The sequence below is a fragment of the Anas acuta genome, chromosome 15, assembly GCF_963932015.1.
Source record: "Anas acuta chromosome 15, bAnaAcu1.1, whole genome shotgun sequence".
Lineage (NCBI taxonomy): Eukaryota > Metazoa > Chordata > Aves > Anseriformes > Anatidae > Anas > Anas acuta.
Genome location: NC_088993.1, coordinates 6571230 through 6585299, shown reverse-complemented (window position 1 = coordinate 6585299; position 14070 = coordinate 6571230). Strand labels below are relative to the sequence as shown.

The 14070-nt window shown below is 66.8% G+C and overlaps 1 protein-coding gene across 6 annotated transcripts; it reads right to left on the bottom strand.

Annotated features, from left to right (window-relative positions):
- Window positions 1–1238: 1238 nt before the first annotated feature.
- Window positions 1239–14070, bottom strand: SBK1 (SH3 domain binding kinase 1). Of its 6 annotated transcripts, none has more exons than XM_068698763.1 (4): window positions 13463–14070; window positions 3075–3277; window positions 2740–2942; window positions 1239–2195 (listed from the first exon to the last, which is right to left on the bottom strand). In XM_068698763.1, exons 1-4 carry the CDS (start codon window positions 13522–13524, stop codon window positions 1407–1409), a joined length of 1257 nt encoding a protein of 418 aa, XP_068554864.1. In that variant the 5' UTR covers window positions 13525–14070; the 3' UTR covers window positions 1239–1406. The 6 variants fall into 6 exon arrangements, with proteins under 6 accessions (XP_068554864.1, XP_068554863.1, XP_068554865.1 ...); XM_068698762.1 differs by having other exon boundaries at window positions 3075–3272; window positions 13463–14068; XM_068698764.1 differs by lacking the exon at window positions 13463–14070 and adding an exon at window positions 9191–9378.

Below are 14070 nucleotides of genomic sequence, written 5' to 3'. Positions count from 1 at the left end.
GGACATCGAGGGACCTAAGGCAAAAAGGAGAAAAAAACCGCGCCTAACATCTCTAAATCTGTGCGATGCTACTTCTAAAACCGGACCTGGGCTCCTGCAGGCAGGCAGGGCTGGGGGGGGGACGGGGACGGGGATGGGGACAAGGGGGCAGCGGCACTGGTGGCAGGCTGCGGTGGGGTCACAGGGGGACACGGCGGGACCCCCGCCTGCCTGGCGGCTGCTGTGTAAACTGCTGCTGCTTCGGGGTAGCGTGATAGCCCTTTGTGCGGTAGTTCGGGGTCCGGAGGGGATGGGGGTGCCGGGGGCCCCTCAGGGTGCCCCCCCCACCCCGTGCCCATGGGTCCTGCAGCAGCATCAGCAAAGCCCTGCCAGGGTTGGGGGGGGGGGGGGCATCTGCCCCCGTGTCCTCGGCGTGAAGGGGCCACCGTGGCTCCTGCCCCCGCCCTGCCTCGCCGCGCGCAGACCCCGGGGTGCTGGGGACAGGGTGGCAGCGAGGAGGGGTGATGGGGACCCTATGGAGGACCCTGGGGAGGTGGCTCAAAGGTGTGGGTCTGTTGTCGCCCCCCCCCCCAGCTCCTTCCTGGCCATGCAGGAGCCACCAGGCCAGCCCCGGAGCTGTGCCACCGCATTCCTAATCCCTGGGTAGGAAAAGGCTGCAAAATCCCCCCGGCGCATCGCGGATCCTGGCCCTTTGCCCACCCCCCCTGAGCCCTAACCCCCCCCAGCCGCAGCTCCCCAGCCCCAGCAGGGTCCCTCCGGCCATTGCCGCCCCGCGCCGGGGCAGGGAGGACAGGGTGACACACAGTGACACTTGCTACATCAATGGCTGCCGGCGCACGGCGGCGGCTGCGCAGCACCTCCCGCGGCATGGAGCCAGCCGGGGGGGGGCCTCCTCCATCGCCGCCCTCCGTGCCCCCTCCCGATCCCCCCGGCGGGGCAGGGACCGGTGCCAGGGGTCAGCTCACCGCCCCAAAGGCCTCCTCCATGGCGTGGGGTCATCGGCCTTCCTGGGGCCGGGCATGGTGGGGGTCCCAGCGCAGCCCCCCCGTCTCAAAATTATTATTATTATTATTGGGGGACCCCTCCCCATGCCACTGCAGGGGGGTCCTGGAGGGGGCGGCGCAGCTGCTGGGCAGGGGACGGTGGCACCGGCGTCCTCCCCAGCTCCTGCCACGCGGGCGGGACAGCGGGGCCAGCATCCTCGGCGCTACCGAGCGCAACCAGTTTTGTCCTTTTCCTCTTGTTTTTTTCTTTCTGTTGTTGGTTTCGTTTTTGTGTTTGTTGTTTTTTTTTGCTTCGGGAGGAACGGCTCCCGGTCCTGCTGCCACCACCGCCAGCAGCCCCTTGCCCATCCCGTCCCCGGGCTGGAGCCGCTGGGAAAGGAGCCGCACGCCGCCCCGGCGCCCTCAGACGCAGATCTCTATTGCTGTGGCCAGGACCATCTGCCCTTTGCCTTTGTCCTGCCGGCCGTCTGTCCTGCTGGCCGGCCCGGGCGAGGCCGCGCTCGGCTCGGGGCCGGCGAGCCGGGGCCCGCTGCCGTCGGTCAGGATGGTCCTCTTGAGCGGCGCGGGTGTGCAGGAGCCGGCCGCCTCGTGGCGGTGCGCCCCGGCCGGCAGCTTGTCCCCGGCGTGCTTGCGGGAGCGGTAGGAGGGCCGGCGGCGCACCTCGGCCATCAGGTCGTACTTGATGAAGTAGAAGACCTCCTTGACGGGGCAGCGCTTCTCCGGGTCGAGGGCCAGCAGGCGCTGGAACATGCGCAGCGCGCTGTCCGTGAAGCGCCGCCACTGCGAGGGCAGCCCCGCCAGCCGCCCCTTCTGCCACCGCACGAACTCCTCGAAGAAGGTGTCGGAGGCGGCCGCCGCCTCCCAGGGGAAGTTGCCGGTGAGGACGCAGAAGATGAGCACCCCGAAGGCCCAGACGTCGATGCTGGTGTCCACGGCGAAGCCCTCGGCCCGGCCGGCTTGGCACACCTCGGGCGCCGTGTAGGGGATGGTGCCGCTGATGCGCTTGACCCGGCAGCCCACCTTGCGGGTCATGCCGAAATCGGCCAGTTTGACGCGGCGGCAGTCGCGGTCGAAGAGCAGCACGTTCTCCGGCTTGATGTCCCGGTGCACCAGGCTCTTGCTGTGCATGTAGTCCAGCGCCAGGCCCAGCTGCTGCACGCAGCGCTTCACCATGTCCTCGGGGAGCCCCACCTGCGGGTGTGGGACACGGTCACCCCCTGCCACCCCACCCGGCCCGCCCGCGGACCCCCGGTGCCAGCTGCTGCTCCGTTTGCTGTGCACCGGGGTTTTTCTCGGGGTACTCTCAGTGTCTCCCATCTCGCTCCGTGGGGCTTCTCCACTTTTTGCTTCCCTTTCTCCACCCTTCCTCCTCTCCCCCTGCCCCTTCTGCTCCAGGGACGCCCAAAGCAGGACCAAGCCAGTGGGGGTCCCAGGCCACTATTTATGGGACCCAGGCCACCCAGGGGAAAGGTTGAGTCCCAAGACACCCAGGGGACGGGAGAAGGGCCCCTGCTTTTAGGTGCTGCACTACTTTGGTGTTGGCACCGCTGCCAGCGGGACTGCCCCAGGTGGATGTGCCTGGTCCCCACATGTCGGGCTCCAAACAGCTCCACAGGCATCGGGAGCCCCGCCTTGCACCCTCGTGAAGTGCGAGTCGGGTCGGTGGCTTTGCCCAGCATTCTGAGGACACGGAGCCCTCACGCCCCCCACCCCAGCACCCCACTGCGGCTCCCACCTGCGGGGGGATGATGTCGAAGAGGTCCCCGCCCGGGGCGTACTCCTGAGCAAAGACGTAGCAGTCCTCAGTCTCGAAGACCACGTCAAAGACCTTGATGATGAAGGGGCTGGAGGAGAGCGTGTTGGTGATGCTGAACTCCCGCAGGAAGTTCTTCAGCTTCGTCTTGCTCTTGTTGACAAACTTCAGGGCCATCTTGGTGCCTGCAGCGGGCAGAGGGCTGGCTGAGCACGGGGCATGGCTGGCAGCAGCGCTGCGCGCCCAGCCACCGCGCTCCCAAGCTCGGCCACGCACGGGGGCTTCCCCCTGCTCGCTGCCCACCCCGCTCCCCTCACCTGTGCTTTTGTGGGACACCAGGTCCACCTTGCCGTAGGTGCCCTTGCCGAGCTCACGGATGAGGTCGTAGTGCTTGTTGATGTCGGTGCCCGAGAGGGTGCGGATGGCCAGGGACTGCATGTCTTCGGTGATGAGCGGCACCCCGCAGCAGGCCAGCTTGCGCGACGGCTCCTGCTCAATCGACCCGGCACTCATGGCTGTGCTGCAAGGCAGAGGCGCGTCACGGCTTTGGCCCGTGAGGACAGCGGGAGCCAGCCCCGTCCCCTAACCCCGCTCTGCCCGCGCAGAGCATCCCTCGAGAGCTCAGCACACCCAGGGAGCTGCCCCAGGACCCCAAAAAGCCCCCACAACCAGCACAGCCTCCACATGGCGCACCAGGAGCTGAGCTCCCACTCACCACTACGCCGCAGCCAAACCACCCTCTGAGCATCTTCAGCGAGCACTGCCCTCCTTCATCCCCAAAACCATGAACCCGGCGCCGCTCCCCGACCGGCCCGGCACAGCGCCCGGCTCGCCCCGGCCCGCGGACACTGGGCACCCCCGGGATGGCCGCAGAGAGGGGACCTGGGCGGATGGAGCTGGCTGCGTTTGTTTTGTAGCAGATTGACAAAAATCATGGGATAGCAGCTGAGCGGGCGCGGGTATATATTTAGATTTTTAATGCGGCAAAAAAAAAAAAAAAGAAAAAAAAAAACAGAATTAATTCCAGCGCCTCCAGGACAAGCGGCACCCCTGGGTCCCAGGACCGGGGCTGAGCCTTGTGCCATGGCCCCACGGAGACTGAGGGGGAGCAACGGAGCTGGCGGAGAGGAGGTAGATGAAGGGCATCAAGGAGCAAACCTGGGAGGAGAGGGGAGCGGAGACGCACGGGGACGGTCCTGGCCCTGCCCTGCCCGATGCACAGGGACCTGTGTGTCTGCTGAGGCTGAACCCGATCTCCAAACTCGCCCTTGTTTCTTTAAACTACGGCCGTGCTGCCTCTCATCCCAGTTTTTCTTTTTTTTTTCTTTCCTGGGAAGTTGGGCAAAAAATAGAAAAGGAACTTAAACATCATGATGTTCCAAAAATGTAACGGCTTGACTCATAAGATCTCCAAAGCAGCTCATCTCCATAGTGCTTTATTGGCCTTGTGGAAGAGGAGCACCATCTCAGTGTCTGGTTGCTGGAGGTGGAGGTGGGTTAGTGCAGAAGCTAAATGGATGCAGCAGGACTAAAAACAGCTCGCAATACCCTACAAGAAGAATGATGGCTGCACTTGAATTTACAGTCCAGCTTGTCAATGTCTGTTAATTAACCTGTGTTGAAATACAATTATTCAAGTCGGCAAAGTTGTTTTTTTTATTAAAAAAAAAATGCCTGTGGGATATGAGATGAAGGACTGCTACTGCTGAGCAGCTCTCCAAGTCAAGGACTGCTTGCTTTTCCTCAATCTGGGCTTCGGTCCCCTCCTGCCTGATGGGTTTTTGAGGCCGTGCTGCAGAAAGCTCCCTCCCGACCTGCCACAGAGACGTGGCCCTTGGAAATGGGTGTCCCCGAGGAGGGGGAGTCCCTGAGGAGTGGGAGTCCCTGGGGATGGGGCTGCTGCTCGCAACGCCCCCAGCTCAGCTGCTGTCCTCCCCGAAGTGCCAGCAGGTTGGATGGGAGCACGGAGCCACTGCCATCCCCGATAAAATCCAGCAGCGGCGGCGGCCGAAACACCAACACGCCCAGGAAAAAAAAAAAAAAAAAAGGAAACACAGAAGTTTTCATTAAAAATTGAAATGCTTTGAAAACATGCTGGTTCCTATGTAAACAGCAAAGGCAGCAGCAGGACAGGGACGAGGACGCTTCCATCTGGCTCTGCGCAGTCACGAGGACCGCGGGACACCCGTCCCCACCTGAATTTTGGGGAGCTGCTGGGGAAGGAGCTCTGCCCCGCGAGGGGAACGCCGGCATCCCGCCGTGCCCGAGCAGCCACCACCAGGACACGAGCCCAGGGGTGACACCCAAGGGGCAGCAAAGCCACCGCCAGGTGCCACCGGTCCCCACTGCCCGCTGCAGGCAGCTTGCGCCGTCATCTGCGTGTCCTGAACCGTTTCTCCTACTATTCAGACTAAAATTGTTCTGTGTTTAAGCTTGAGAACCATTTATCTCATTGAGCGAGGAGGATAATCCACCCACTGCTTCCTCGCTCCATGGCATGTATTTATAGGCAGGCGCTCGTCTCCCGGCGGCAGCTGTCTCTCCTCTCTCCTCTCTCCTCTCTCCTCTCTCCTCTCTCCTCTCTCCTCTCCTCTCCCGGAGCCTCCCCTGCTCTCTGGTCCCCAGCACCCACCCGATCCCCATCGCCCGCTGAGGCCCCGGTGCCACCCGCTGCAGGCGCGATGCTGCACGAGCCACTCGGCCAAGTGCCGAGCCCTGGGCGCATCGGCTCTGCCAATAAGTAATTGGCAACTCATTAAGAGCTCATTGAGAGGAGCAGGGGCAGGGAGAGGCGGCTGCCGGAGCAGTGGCTGCTTGGAAATGGAGAGGGGAAGGGATAAAAAAATCCCTCCGGCCACATCGGAGAGGGACAGGTCAGAAAACCAGCCCGGCTTTAAACGGAGGAGCAGGGTTTGGTGCTGGGGGTTTGGGAAGAAGCCCACGGGGCAGGGCTCGGGGCTCCGCAGGACGCAGATTTCCCTTTTAGCAAGGAATGTGAAGCGCCCAGCAGCGGGCAGGCGTCCCCGCGTCCCAGCCGGAGGAAACTGAGGCACAAAGCAAGGAAGCGACTTCCCGCGGCCACACAATGCGCCAGGGGCCAGCATCGGCCCCAGGTGCCCCGGTTCTGCTCCCACGGTGAGCGGGGTCCCCCCGGCACCGAGCAGGCACCAGCCCTCGCTCCCCATCCAGGTGTGGGGACAGGGGGACCAGGGCTATGACACAGCCCTGGGGTGGGATGAGGTCTCCCCTCCTGGCCCGCATCCCACAAGGAGCTCTGCACGCTGCTCAGCACCCGTTCAAGCACCTTCCTGAGCCCATTTTGGGGGGAAGGATGCTACGGGCTGAGCTGGCAGCCGACCCAGCACGTGCCGCACCGCGACTTTGCTGGAGGAGTCACCGCAGGACACTCGGGGACCATCCGCGCAGCACCTCTGGGTGCTCGCCCTGCAGCTCAGCCCCAGGCACCGAGGGCAAGCTGAGAAAACCGGAGCTCTACCAGCAGCGAGGAGCAAGGGGACAGCAGAGCTCACCTGTGCCCGGCGCAGCCCCACCAGGGCTGTCCCCGCGTCCCGCACTGCCCTGGTGATGCCCACGCCGCGGCCGGCAGCAGCCGGGGCCGAGCCGCAGGCTCTCAGCGTGCCGCTCCATTTCCAGCCTCCGCCGCCTCTCGGCTCCGTTCTCATCTGACCCCATTACGGGAACATGTCAGCTCCTCGCGGCTCGTCGGGGCCGTGGGGACAGGCACCAGGCACAGCAGCGTTATTAGCTGCGTTTCCCCTGGGCACCGGGACACCGGCATCCGGGGACATCGGCAAGGGCACCTTGGCCTAACGAGGCCGACGTCTCCGCGGGAGGGCATTGTGCAGGGGATGGGACGCTCGGGGTGGTTTTTTGCCAGGGTCGGTGGCGTTGCAGGGCAAGACCCACGTGGGTGCAGGCAGACGGCCGTGAGCACAGGGGGAAAACATCCATGTCCCGGCTACTGACCCCGCTCCAGTCCCTCCTTTTTCCTGCGCAGGGAATGGGGGGAATCGCTGCCGTTTTGGGGTTTCTGAAACCCCAAAAGCTGGCCCAAAAGGCAGCAGGCAGCAGCTGGGGGTGGCCGCCCAACACCAGCACACACACAAGTGATGCCAGGGCCTTAAGCGTGCACGGGGAGAGGGCACCTTGGCCGGGACCCACAGTGGGGCTGCCCAACGCTGCAGCACTTTGGGAGCTGCCCAGCATCCCGCAACCCAGGAGGAGCAACCAGCACCCCGAGGGCAATGGACGGGGCAACAGCTCCTTGGCCTCTCGTTTCTCACGGAGAAAGACCTGACCCCTCGCAGCAGTGACCTGAAGCACTCTGGAAAGCCCTGGGAGGTGCTGGATGCCACATGCCGTACGCCTCAGCCGTGCCACGCTGCCCTGATCTCCACCGAAGCAACGGTGCCATCCCAGCTCCCAGGTCCGTGACGCTTCTCTGCACGGTGGCACCGCGTCCCCAGCCAGCCGGATTTCCTCACACCTCCACTCCCAGGCCGGGGCAGTGCCCGGCAGCAGCCCAGAACCAGGGATCGGCTTCGGCAGAGCCGGTGAGCGCCCCGCAGAGTGCGCGATCGTGGCACGTGGGCGCTGCCCTCCTCCTCCTGGTGGAGACCGAGCTGCGGGGCAGGGACAAGCCCCGCTTCACCCATCAGCACCCCAGCAGCAGGAGCCATCTCCCACCCCAGCCCGTGATGAGCTTCTCCAGCCCTTGGATGACCCAGGTTGCACAGGCGGCCTCGAGAAATTTTGGGGAGAGCACATCGCCAGCAGCCCCGCTCTGTCCAACGGCACCCGCGGCCCTCCCGAGGGACCGGCAGTGCCCCGAGGAGCCTCGGAGCCCCCCACGCTGCTCTCCTGGAGCTTCTGGGAGGATTTTCCCTGCCCTTGTCTCCCAGCTCGGCACTTGACACAGCACCGCTTCCGTATAGCGCGGCCCGACGACAGGACCTTGGCTGCCTTTCAGCGCGCTGCCTTCCCAGGATTTTTCCTGCTGAAGGGGATTGCTTTGTTAGGACCTCAGCTCCTTCTGCCTCCGGCTCCTCCCGCCTTCTCCCAGACTTGCCGCTGGCACCGGGGATTTATGATTACTTCATTGTTTGATTGGTTTCATCAGCCTGTCAGCATCTCCCTCCCGAAACTCTTCCACCAGTGCCGGCAGCACCGCGCCTTTGGGATCGGCAAAGACAAACACCGTGAGCGGCACCTGCCTGGTCCCCGCGGGGCTGGGCCAGCCACGGCCTCGTCCCTTCCCACCCTCGGGGCAGCATCCCTGCCACCTCGGTGCCAAAACCAGCACCACGGCCACTCCAGAGGGGTTGTGTCCCCACGGAGGGGCCGTGTCCCCATGCTGGACCCTCACAAGCCGGTGCCGCCCGTGGCACACTCACCCCAGCGCCCCGGGTGCCACCGCTAGGGACAAGTCGCCAAGGTGGGGTCACCAAATCCTTCAGCTGTGCCCCGAAATGTCCCAGCCCTTTGGGGAAGGGCAAAGCGAGGCCGCTGGAGCCGCAGCGAGCCGGGATGCCGCCGGTTGGCGGGCTCAGCACCACGGGTCGAGGCTTCGCCTCCCGGCACACGGCACCGGGCACCCAATGCTCGCCAGCCCCAGGGTGGGTGGCAGTGGGGGCCCGTTCCCCTCGCCCACCGCTGCCAGGGGGATGCTGCGGGGACTCGGGGCTGCCCCCGGTGCCCTTGCCCACCTTGCCCACCGCTCGCTGCCGTCCCCGCTCCGCTGTGGGGTCACTGCCCCCAGCCCCGCTCTGGGCACGGCGCCGCCGCATCGCCCCCAGCCTCCCGGATCGCCCCTCGTGTCCTCGAGCCGTCCCCGCGTGTCGCCGGGCGGCGAGGACGGAGCCCCCCCGGACCCTCCCCGACCCCCCAGCGCCCTCCCCACTCCTCCCCAGCCCCTCTCGGCCACAAAACTCCGCTCGGCTCGGGCTCACGCCGCTTCCGTCTCTGGCCCCGGCAGCCGCAGGGCTGGGGCCGCACCGGGCGGGGGCTGCGGCGCAGGTGGCGGCGGGGACCGGGCGGGGACCGGGGGGCGCGGGGCTGGGGAGGGGGCGACCCCCGGCACGGGCTAGGAGCGGGGGGGCTGTCCCCGAGCCCCCCATGCACACACACACACACACACACAGAGCCGGGGGGGAGCGGGGGGCCGCCGGTTTTCTTCCGATTTTCGTTTTTTTTTTTCAATAATCATCCCTTTTATCGGGCTCCTCTCGAAATGGCGCTTCCCCCCCCCTCTCCCCCCGTATCCTTTTTCCCCTTCCCCTCCCCTCCGATCTCGCCGTGCAGACAAAAGGGCCGCTCCGCCGCCCGCACAAAGCCGAGCTCCGCCGCTCCTCCCTTCCCCTCCGCCGCACCGGGGCCGGCCCCGAACCGCACCGGGACCAGCTCGGAGCCTTACCGGGGGGCTCGGACCCCTCCGTCCTCGGTGGCACCGGCAGCCTCCGCCCTCAGCCCCCCGCTCGGGGCCGCTCCGCCGGGCTCATCCCGAGCAACCGGAGCCGGGAGCGGCGCCCCCCCCCCAGCTCCTCGCCGCCGGAGCCCCCCCGGCCGGGCAGCGCCGCCGCCGCCCCGCCCCCGGCCCCGCCTCCGTGATCCACGCGGGGAGCGCGGCACGGGTGGGGGCGCCCCCTCCCACCCCACCCCCCCCCGGCATCCACGCGTGTCCCCTTGTCCCCAGCCCCGGTCGCGTCCCGTCGCCGCCGGGCAGCGGGTTGGGGATGGTGGGCATGGGGATGGGGATGGTGACCCCCCCCCCGCATCGGTCCGGTGCCCCCCCCCCCCGGGGTGGGTGCTGAGAGTGGGAGAAGCGTTTTGGGGGAGAAAACGGCCGGAATGGGCAATGGGGTGGGCACGGAGGGGACCTCGGGGACACGCTGGGTGGAAGGGGCCACCGCACGATCGGGCCCCGCGCCCTGACCGCCCGCCCCCCGCCCCCAGCTGCCCCCCGGGGCTGTCCCCGCGTCCCCTCCCGGTGCCACCCCAGCTGCAGCAGCTCCCCGGGTGCGGAGCTGCCCCCTGGATCCCTCCCGCCGGCCCTATTGATAGCTGCGGGCTGTTTCTAGGTCAGATAACGGGGAGTGGTGCCGGGGAGCAGCGCCAGGGGAACCTGCGTGGGGACAGTGCCACTGACCCAGGACACGGCACCCGCCCCGGGTGACATCGGGGGACCAGCAGTGGGGACGGGGAGCACTGCGGGTGCTGCTGTTTGCAGTCCCGTTGGGCACAGCGGGTTTGGGGGAGCGCACGGTGAGTCCTGCAGTGAACTATGGGGAAAGTGCACGCTCTGTGGGGCACCGTGGGGCTCTATGGGGCACCGTGGGGTTCTGTGGGGCTCTGTGGGGCTCTGTGGGGTTCTGTGGGGCTGGGTGGCCCCTGCCCATCGGATGCTGGGTTTGCAGCTGCAGACCGCGCCCCAGCACGTGGCAGGCCGTTGGTCACGCACAGATGGAATAATAACAGCAACGACAATAACACCGGCTCCTGTTTGCACAAAGCTCACGGTCTTCAAAGCATTTAGAGCATATTAATAACTAATTATGATCAGCGAGATGAAGGGAGACGGGTCCAACACGTTTGTCACCCAGCGCAGTGCCAGACCGTGCCAAAGCCCCGAGTGCCCCCGGGATTTCCGCCAGCGGCTCCGGGGGACACGTCCCAGCTTGTGCTGGGGGATGAGCTCGGGCAGAGCAGTCAGTGGGGAAATGACCCAGAAAAGGGAAAAGGCAAATTGTGGCTCCCCAGGAATGGCTTCCCGCATCGCCACGAGCACCACGAGGGTTCGGAGAGCCAAGGACGAGCTGGGGACACGCAGGTCCCTGCTGGAGCTGCTGTTCAGATCGGAGCTGCCTGCGTGCCACAGAGAGGGCGACCAGCTCGGGGACACGTCCCCAGATTTGGGGTAAGCAGCTGTGAACGCACCCAATGCTCGAGAAAGGCTGGGATTGGAGCATCTCCCCCCTGCAAGCCGAGAGAGAAGTGTTGCAGAAGCAGAAAGCCCGAGCTGGTTCTAAAATCCCTGTCCCCTCCAAACTCGGAGAGGTCGCTCATCCCCTCGCCATCTCTCGGAGCCGTGAGCTGTGAGCAGCTCAGCCCAAAACGAAGGCGCCGCCGCCACGAGCGGTGCTGCCGGAGGGCAGAGCTGGTGGCCACGTCTTGGTGCCAGGAGCTGAAACCTGCCTGGAGCTGATGGCGGGGATGCTGGGGAGGAGCAGGCAGGGAGGGAAGGAGGGAGAAAGGCAGGGAGGGATGGAGGCAGGGAGGGATGGAGGCAGGGAGGGATGGAGGCAGGGAGGGATGGAGGCAGGGAGGGAGGCAGCCGCGGAGCGGAGCACGCCGGGAGCCGCAGCGGGAGCAGCCGGGGATGCGCTCGGCCCCCGGGGAGGTGCCTCCCCTCCCGGCTGCTTTTGGAGATTTTCCCCCATCAAGCTCCCAAACCTGCTGTGCCCTGCTGGGAGCTGCCCAGCCTTCGCTCCGCCTCTCGCTCCGTGACCTTCACTGCTCGTGGGTCATCCTCATCGCGTGTGGTCACTGCTGCTCGCCCTGCCGGGGGTACCCGACCCATGGGGGGACAGGGGGGTCCCAAGGGGACGCGGGGCCGGTGGGAGCCAGTGATCCCTCCGTGCGATGCTCCCCTGTGCCCAGAGCAGATTCCTGGCTGCTGCTGCCAAGGTCAGGGAGGAGACGCAGCCCAGGGCACCGCAGGGCACCGCAGGGCGCAGGCTGCAGCTCTGCTGGGGACGGGGACAGGCTGAGCTGCTGCTGACGGCCATCGGGGCGCTGCCTCCCCTCCCGCAGCCCCCCAGGCTCCATCCCCTGCTCCTGGGGGGCAGAGGAGCAGCGGTGACCCCGAGCCAGCCGGGCAGGGGGCTCAGCCTCCTGCCTGCTGCCTCCTTCGGCATAGGGGATGTGCAAGAGGCTGCAGGAGCCGCTTGCAGGCAGCTGGGGAGCAGCGTTAACTCTGGAGCGTAATGATGGCCACTGAGTTACTGCTTGGAGAAGAAACATAGCGGCTTGTTTTTGGGGGCGTTTCTTCCGAAACGAAGCAGAAGGGGGGTTCTCTGGGGGTGTGAGGGGGTCACGGCGCCCTGTTGCTCCCCCAGGTCTGGGTGCAGAGCCGCAGGCAGTGTTTCCCGTCCCATTTACACCCAGGGCCAGTTCAAAGCCAGCAGCAGGAGCGAGACAGGGGCATGGGGACAGCCCGGCCCGGCACGGCCCGGCCCGGCTCAGCGCTCCTGCCGCCTCCGCTCGCAGCCCGTTCTGCTGGCACCATCTAGCGAGGGCGAGGGGACCGGCAGCAGCCGCCAGCACCGCGTGCGGGTGGCCCGGTGGCTCGGTGGCTCGGTGGCCCAGTGCTGTCCCCTGTCCCCTGTCCCCCAGCCCGCTCGGGGATGTCCCCTCCCTGCTCCATCCCGGCTCCGGGTGCGGGAGGCGCAGCGGGACAGGAGCCAGGGGTGCTCGGGGGCTGCTTCGTGCCCCGCTGCCAGCCCCGGTGCCCCGCGTCACCGCGTCCCCCCAGCCCCTGGGCCGTGACTCACGGTGATGGAGGCTCCAAAAATAATTAAAAAAAAAAGAAAAAAAGTGTTTTACCCACCAAAATAAATCCTACAGCTTCTGCCGTGCTGGCAGGAAGGACGGACACCTTGCAGCGTGCCCAGGCTGCCACGTGCCCACCGGGGACAAGCTGCAGCCCGGCTCACAGCCCTGCCTGGCCCCATGGGACCCGGACCTGGCCCTGGTGGGTGCCCCTGCCACGGCAGGAGGAATGGCCAGGGGTGGAGGGAGGGGGCTTTGCCCCGGGGACGGTGGCACGGGCCAGCAGGCGGCAGTGGCCCGGTGCCACAGAGGAGCAGCTGGGCACAGCGTGTGCCGGCGTTCACACCTCGCGTCCCTGCCGGCTGCCCGGCTAATTCAGGCACCGCGCATTTGCCTTGGCTGCCGCTCAGCAGCGCGGGTGGGAGAGGTTTTGGGGCCAGAAAACAGCGGGGAGGGAGGGAGCCGAGTGCTGGTGCCGCTGCAGAGAGGCCTTTGCGAGCTGGCGCTCGTGGCCCTCCCTGGGGACCAGCACCTGCCCCCTGAGGTCCCTGGGAGCAGGGTCTGGCCCCGCTGAGAGGAGAGGGTGCAGGCAGGATGGTGGCAGGGTGCCCTGTTTGTAGGGCAGCCGGCTGTCCCGCAGCTGGAAGTGGCCGAGCAGGAGCTGCCACACCAGCTGCACGGGTACGAGTCCTGGGGGCACATCAGCATCAGTGCCACCCCAAAATCCAAGCCAGCCCGCTGCCCCCAGGGCTCCCCGTGGTGCCGGGGCAGCCCTGCAGCAGGACACAGCCCCCAGCTCCTCCGGAGCTGCTGTGACCTGTTGGGATGCGGCAGGAGGTGCACCCCAGCCGGCAGTCCCACTCCTGTGGGCACAGCACGGCACCAGGGAGGGACACACACACACACACACCCCCCTCTTGGAGAGCTGCTGGCAGGGAAGCACATGCTGGATGTGCTCACGTGCTGGGCACGCAGCCTCTCCTGGCACAGCGCGGCACGGAGCCGAGCCCCGGACCCCTACAGCCGTGTCTGCTCCAGGGCAGGCTCTGGCACAGGCTCTGCAGGTGGCTTTGCGCCGGCCACCGTCCCCAACCCGCCTCGGTGCCGTGTCCCCCCGCGGCATCCCCGTGGCACTGACCTGTGCAGGTGCAGGGGCTGCAGCTCCTCTTTCTGGAAGCAGACGAAGCAGAAGGAATCCATCGCGCCAACGCACCCGGGCGAGGGGGAATCCAGGCCGGGCAGCGCCGGAGAAGTGTTGGCATCTTCCTCGCCCTCAGCAGTGCCGCCGGCGGGGTCTCACGTTCACCCGGCCAGGGCCATGGTGTCGCGGAGCCCCTCACACCGCTGGGCCGGGTGCTCACCGCATGGGGAGGCAGCACCGGGCTGGGACGTGTCCCTCATCACCCTCGCCGTGGAGCCAGCAGTGCCTGGTGCCACCCCGGCACCCATCGCGCAGCGGTGCTCAGGGGGTGCGTGCGGGGTCCGAGGGGTCCAGCAGGGCAGGACGAGGCCCCGGCTGAGCCCTCGTGGCACTTCAGATGCCGGAGGATGCGGCCACCCCACTCTGGATCCCGGTGCCCATGCGGCACCCAGGCGGCGGGCACAGCCCCGGTGCCCGTGGCCCCGTCACCGCCGCGTCCCCGGCGCAGGACTTGGTGGCAGGCAGGCGGCCGGGCCCCGCGTGCCAGCGGAGGAAAGTTGGAGATCTCACCGGCAGAGCCGCCGCTCGCTCTGGCAGCTCCGGCG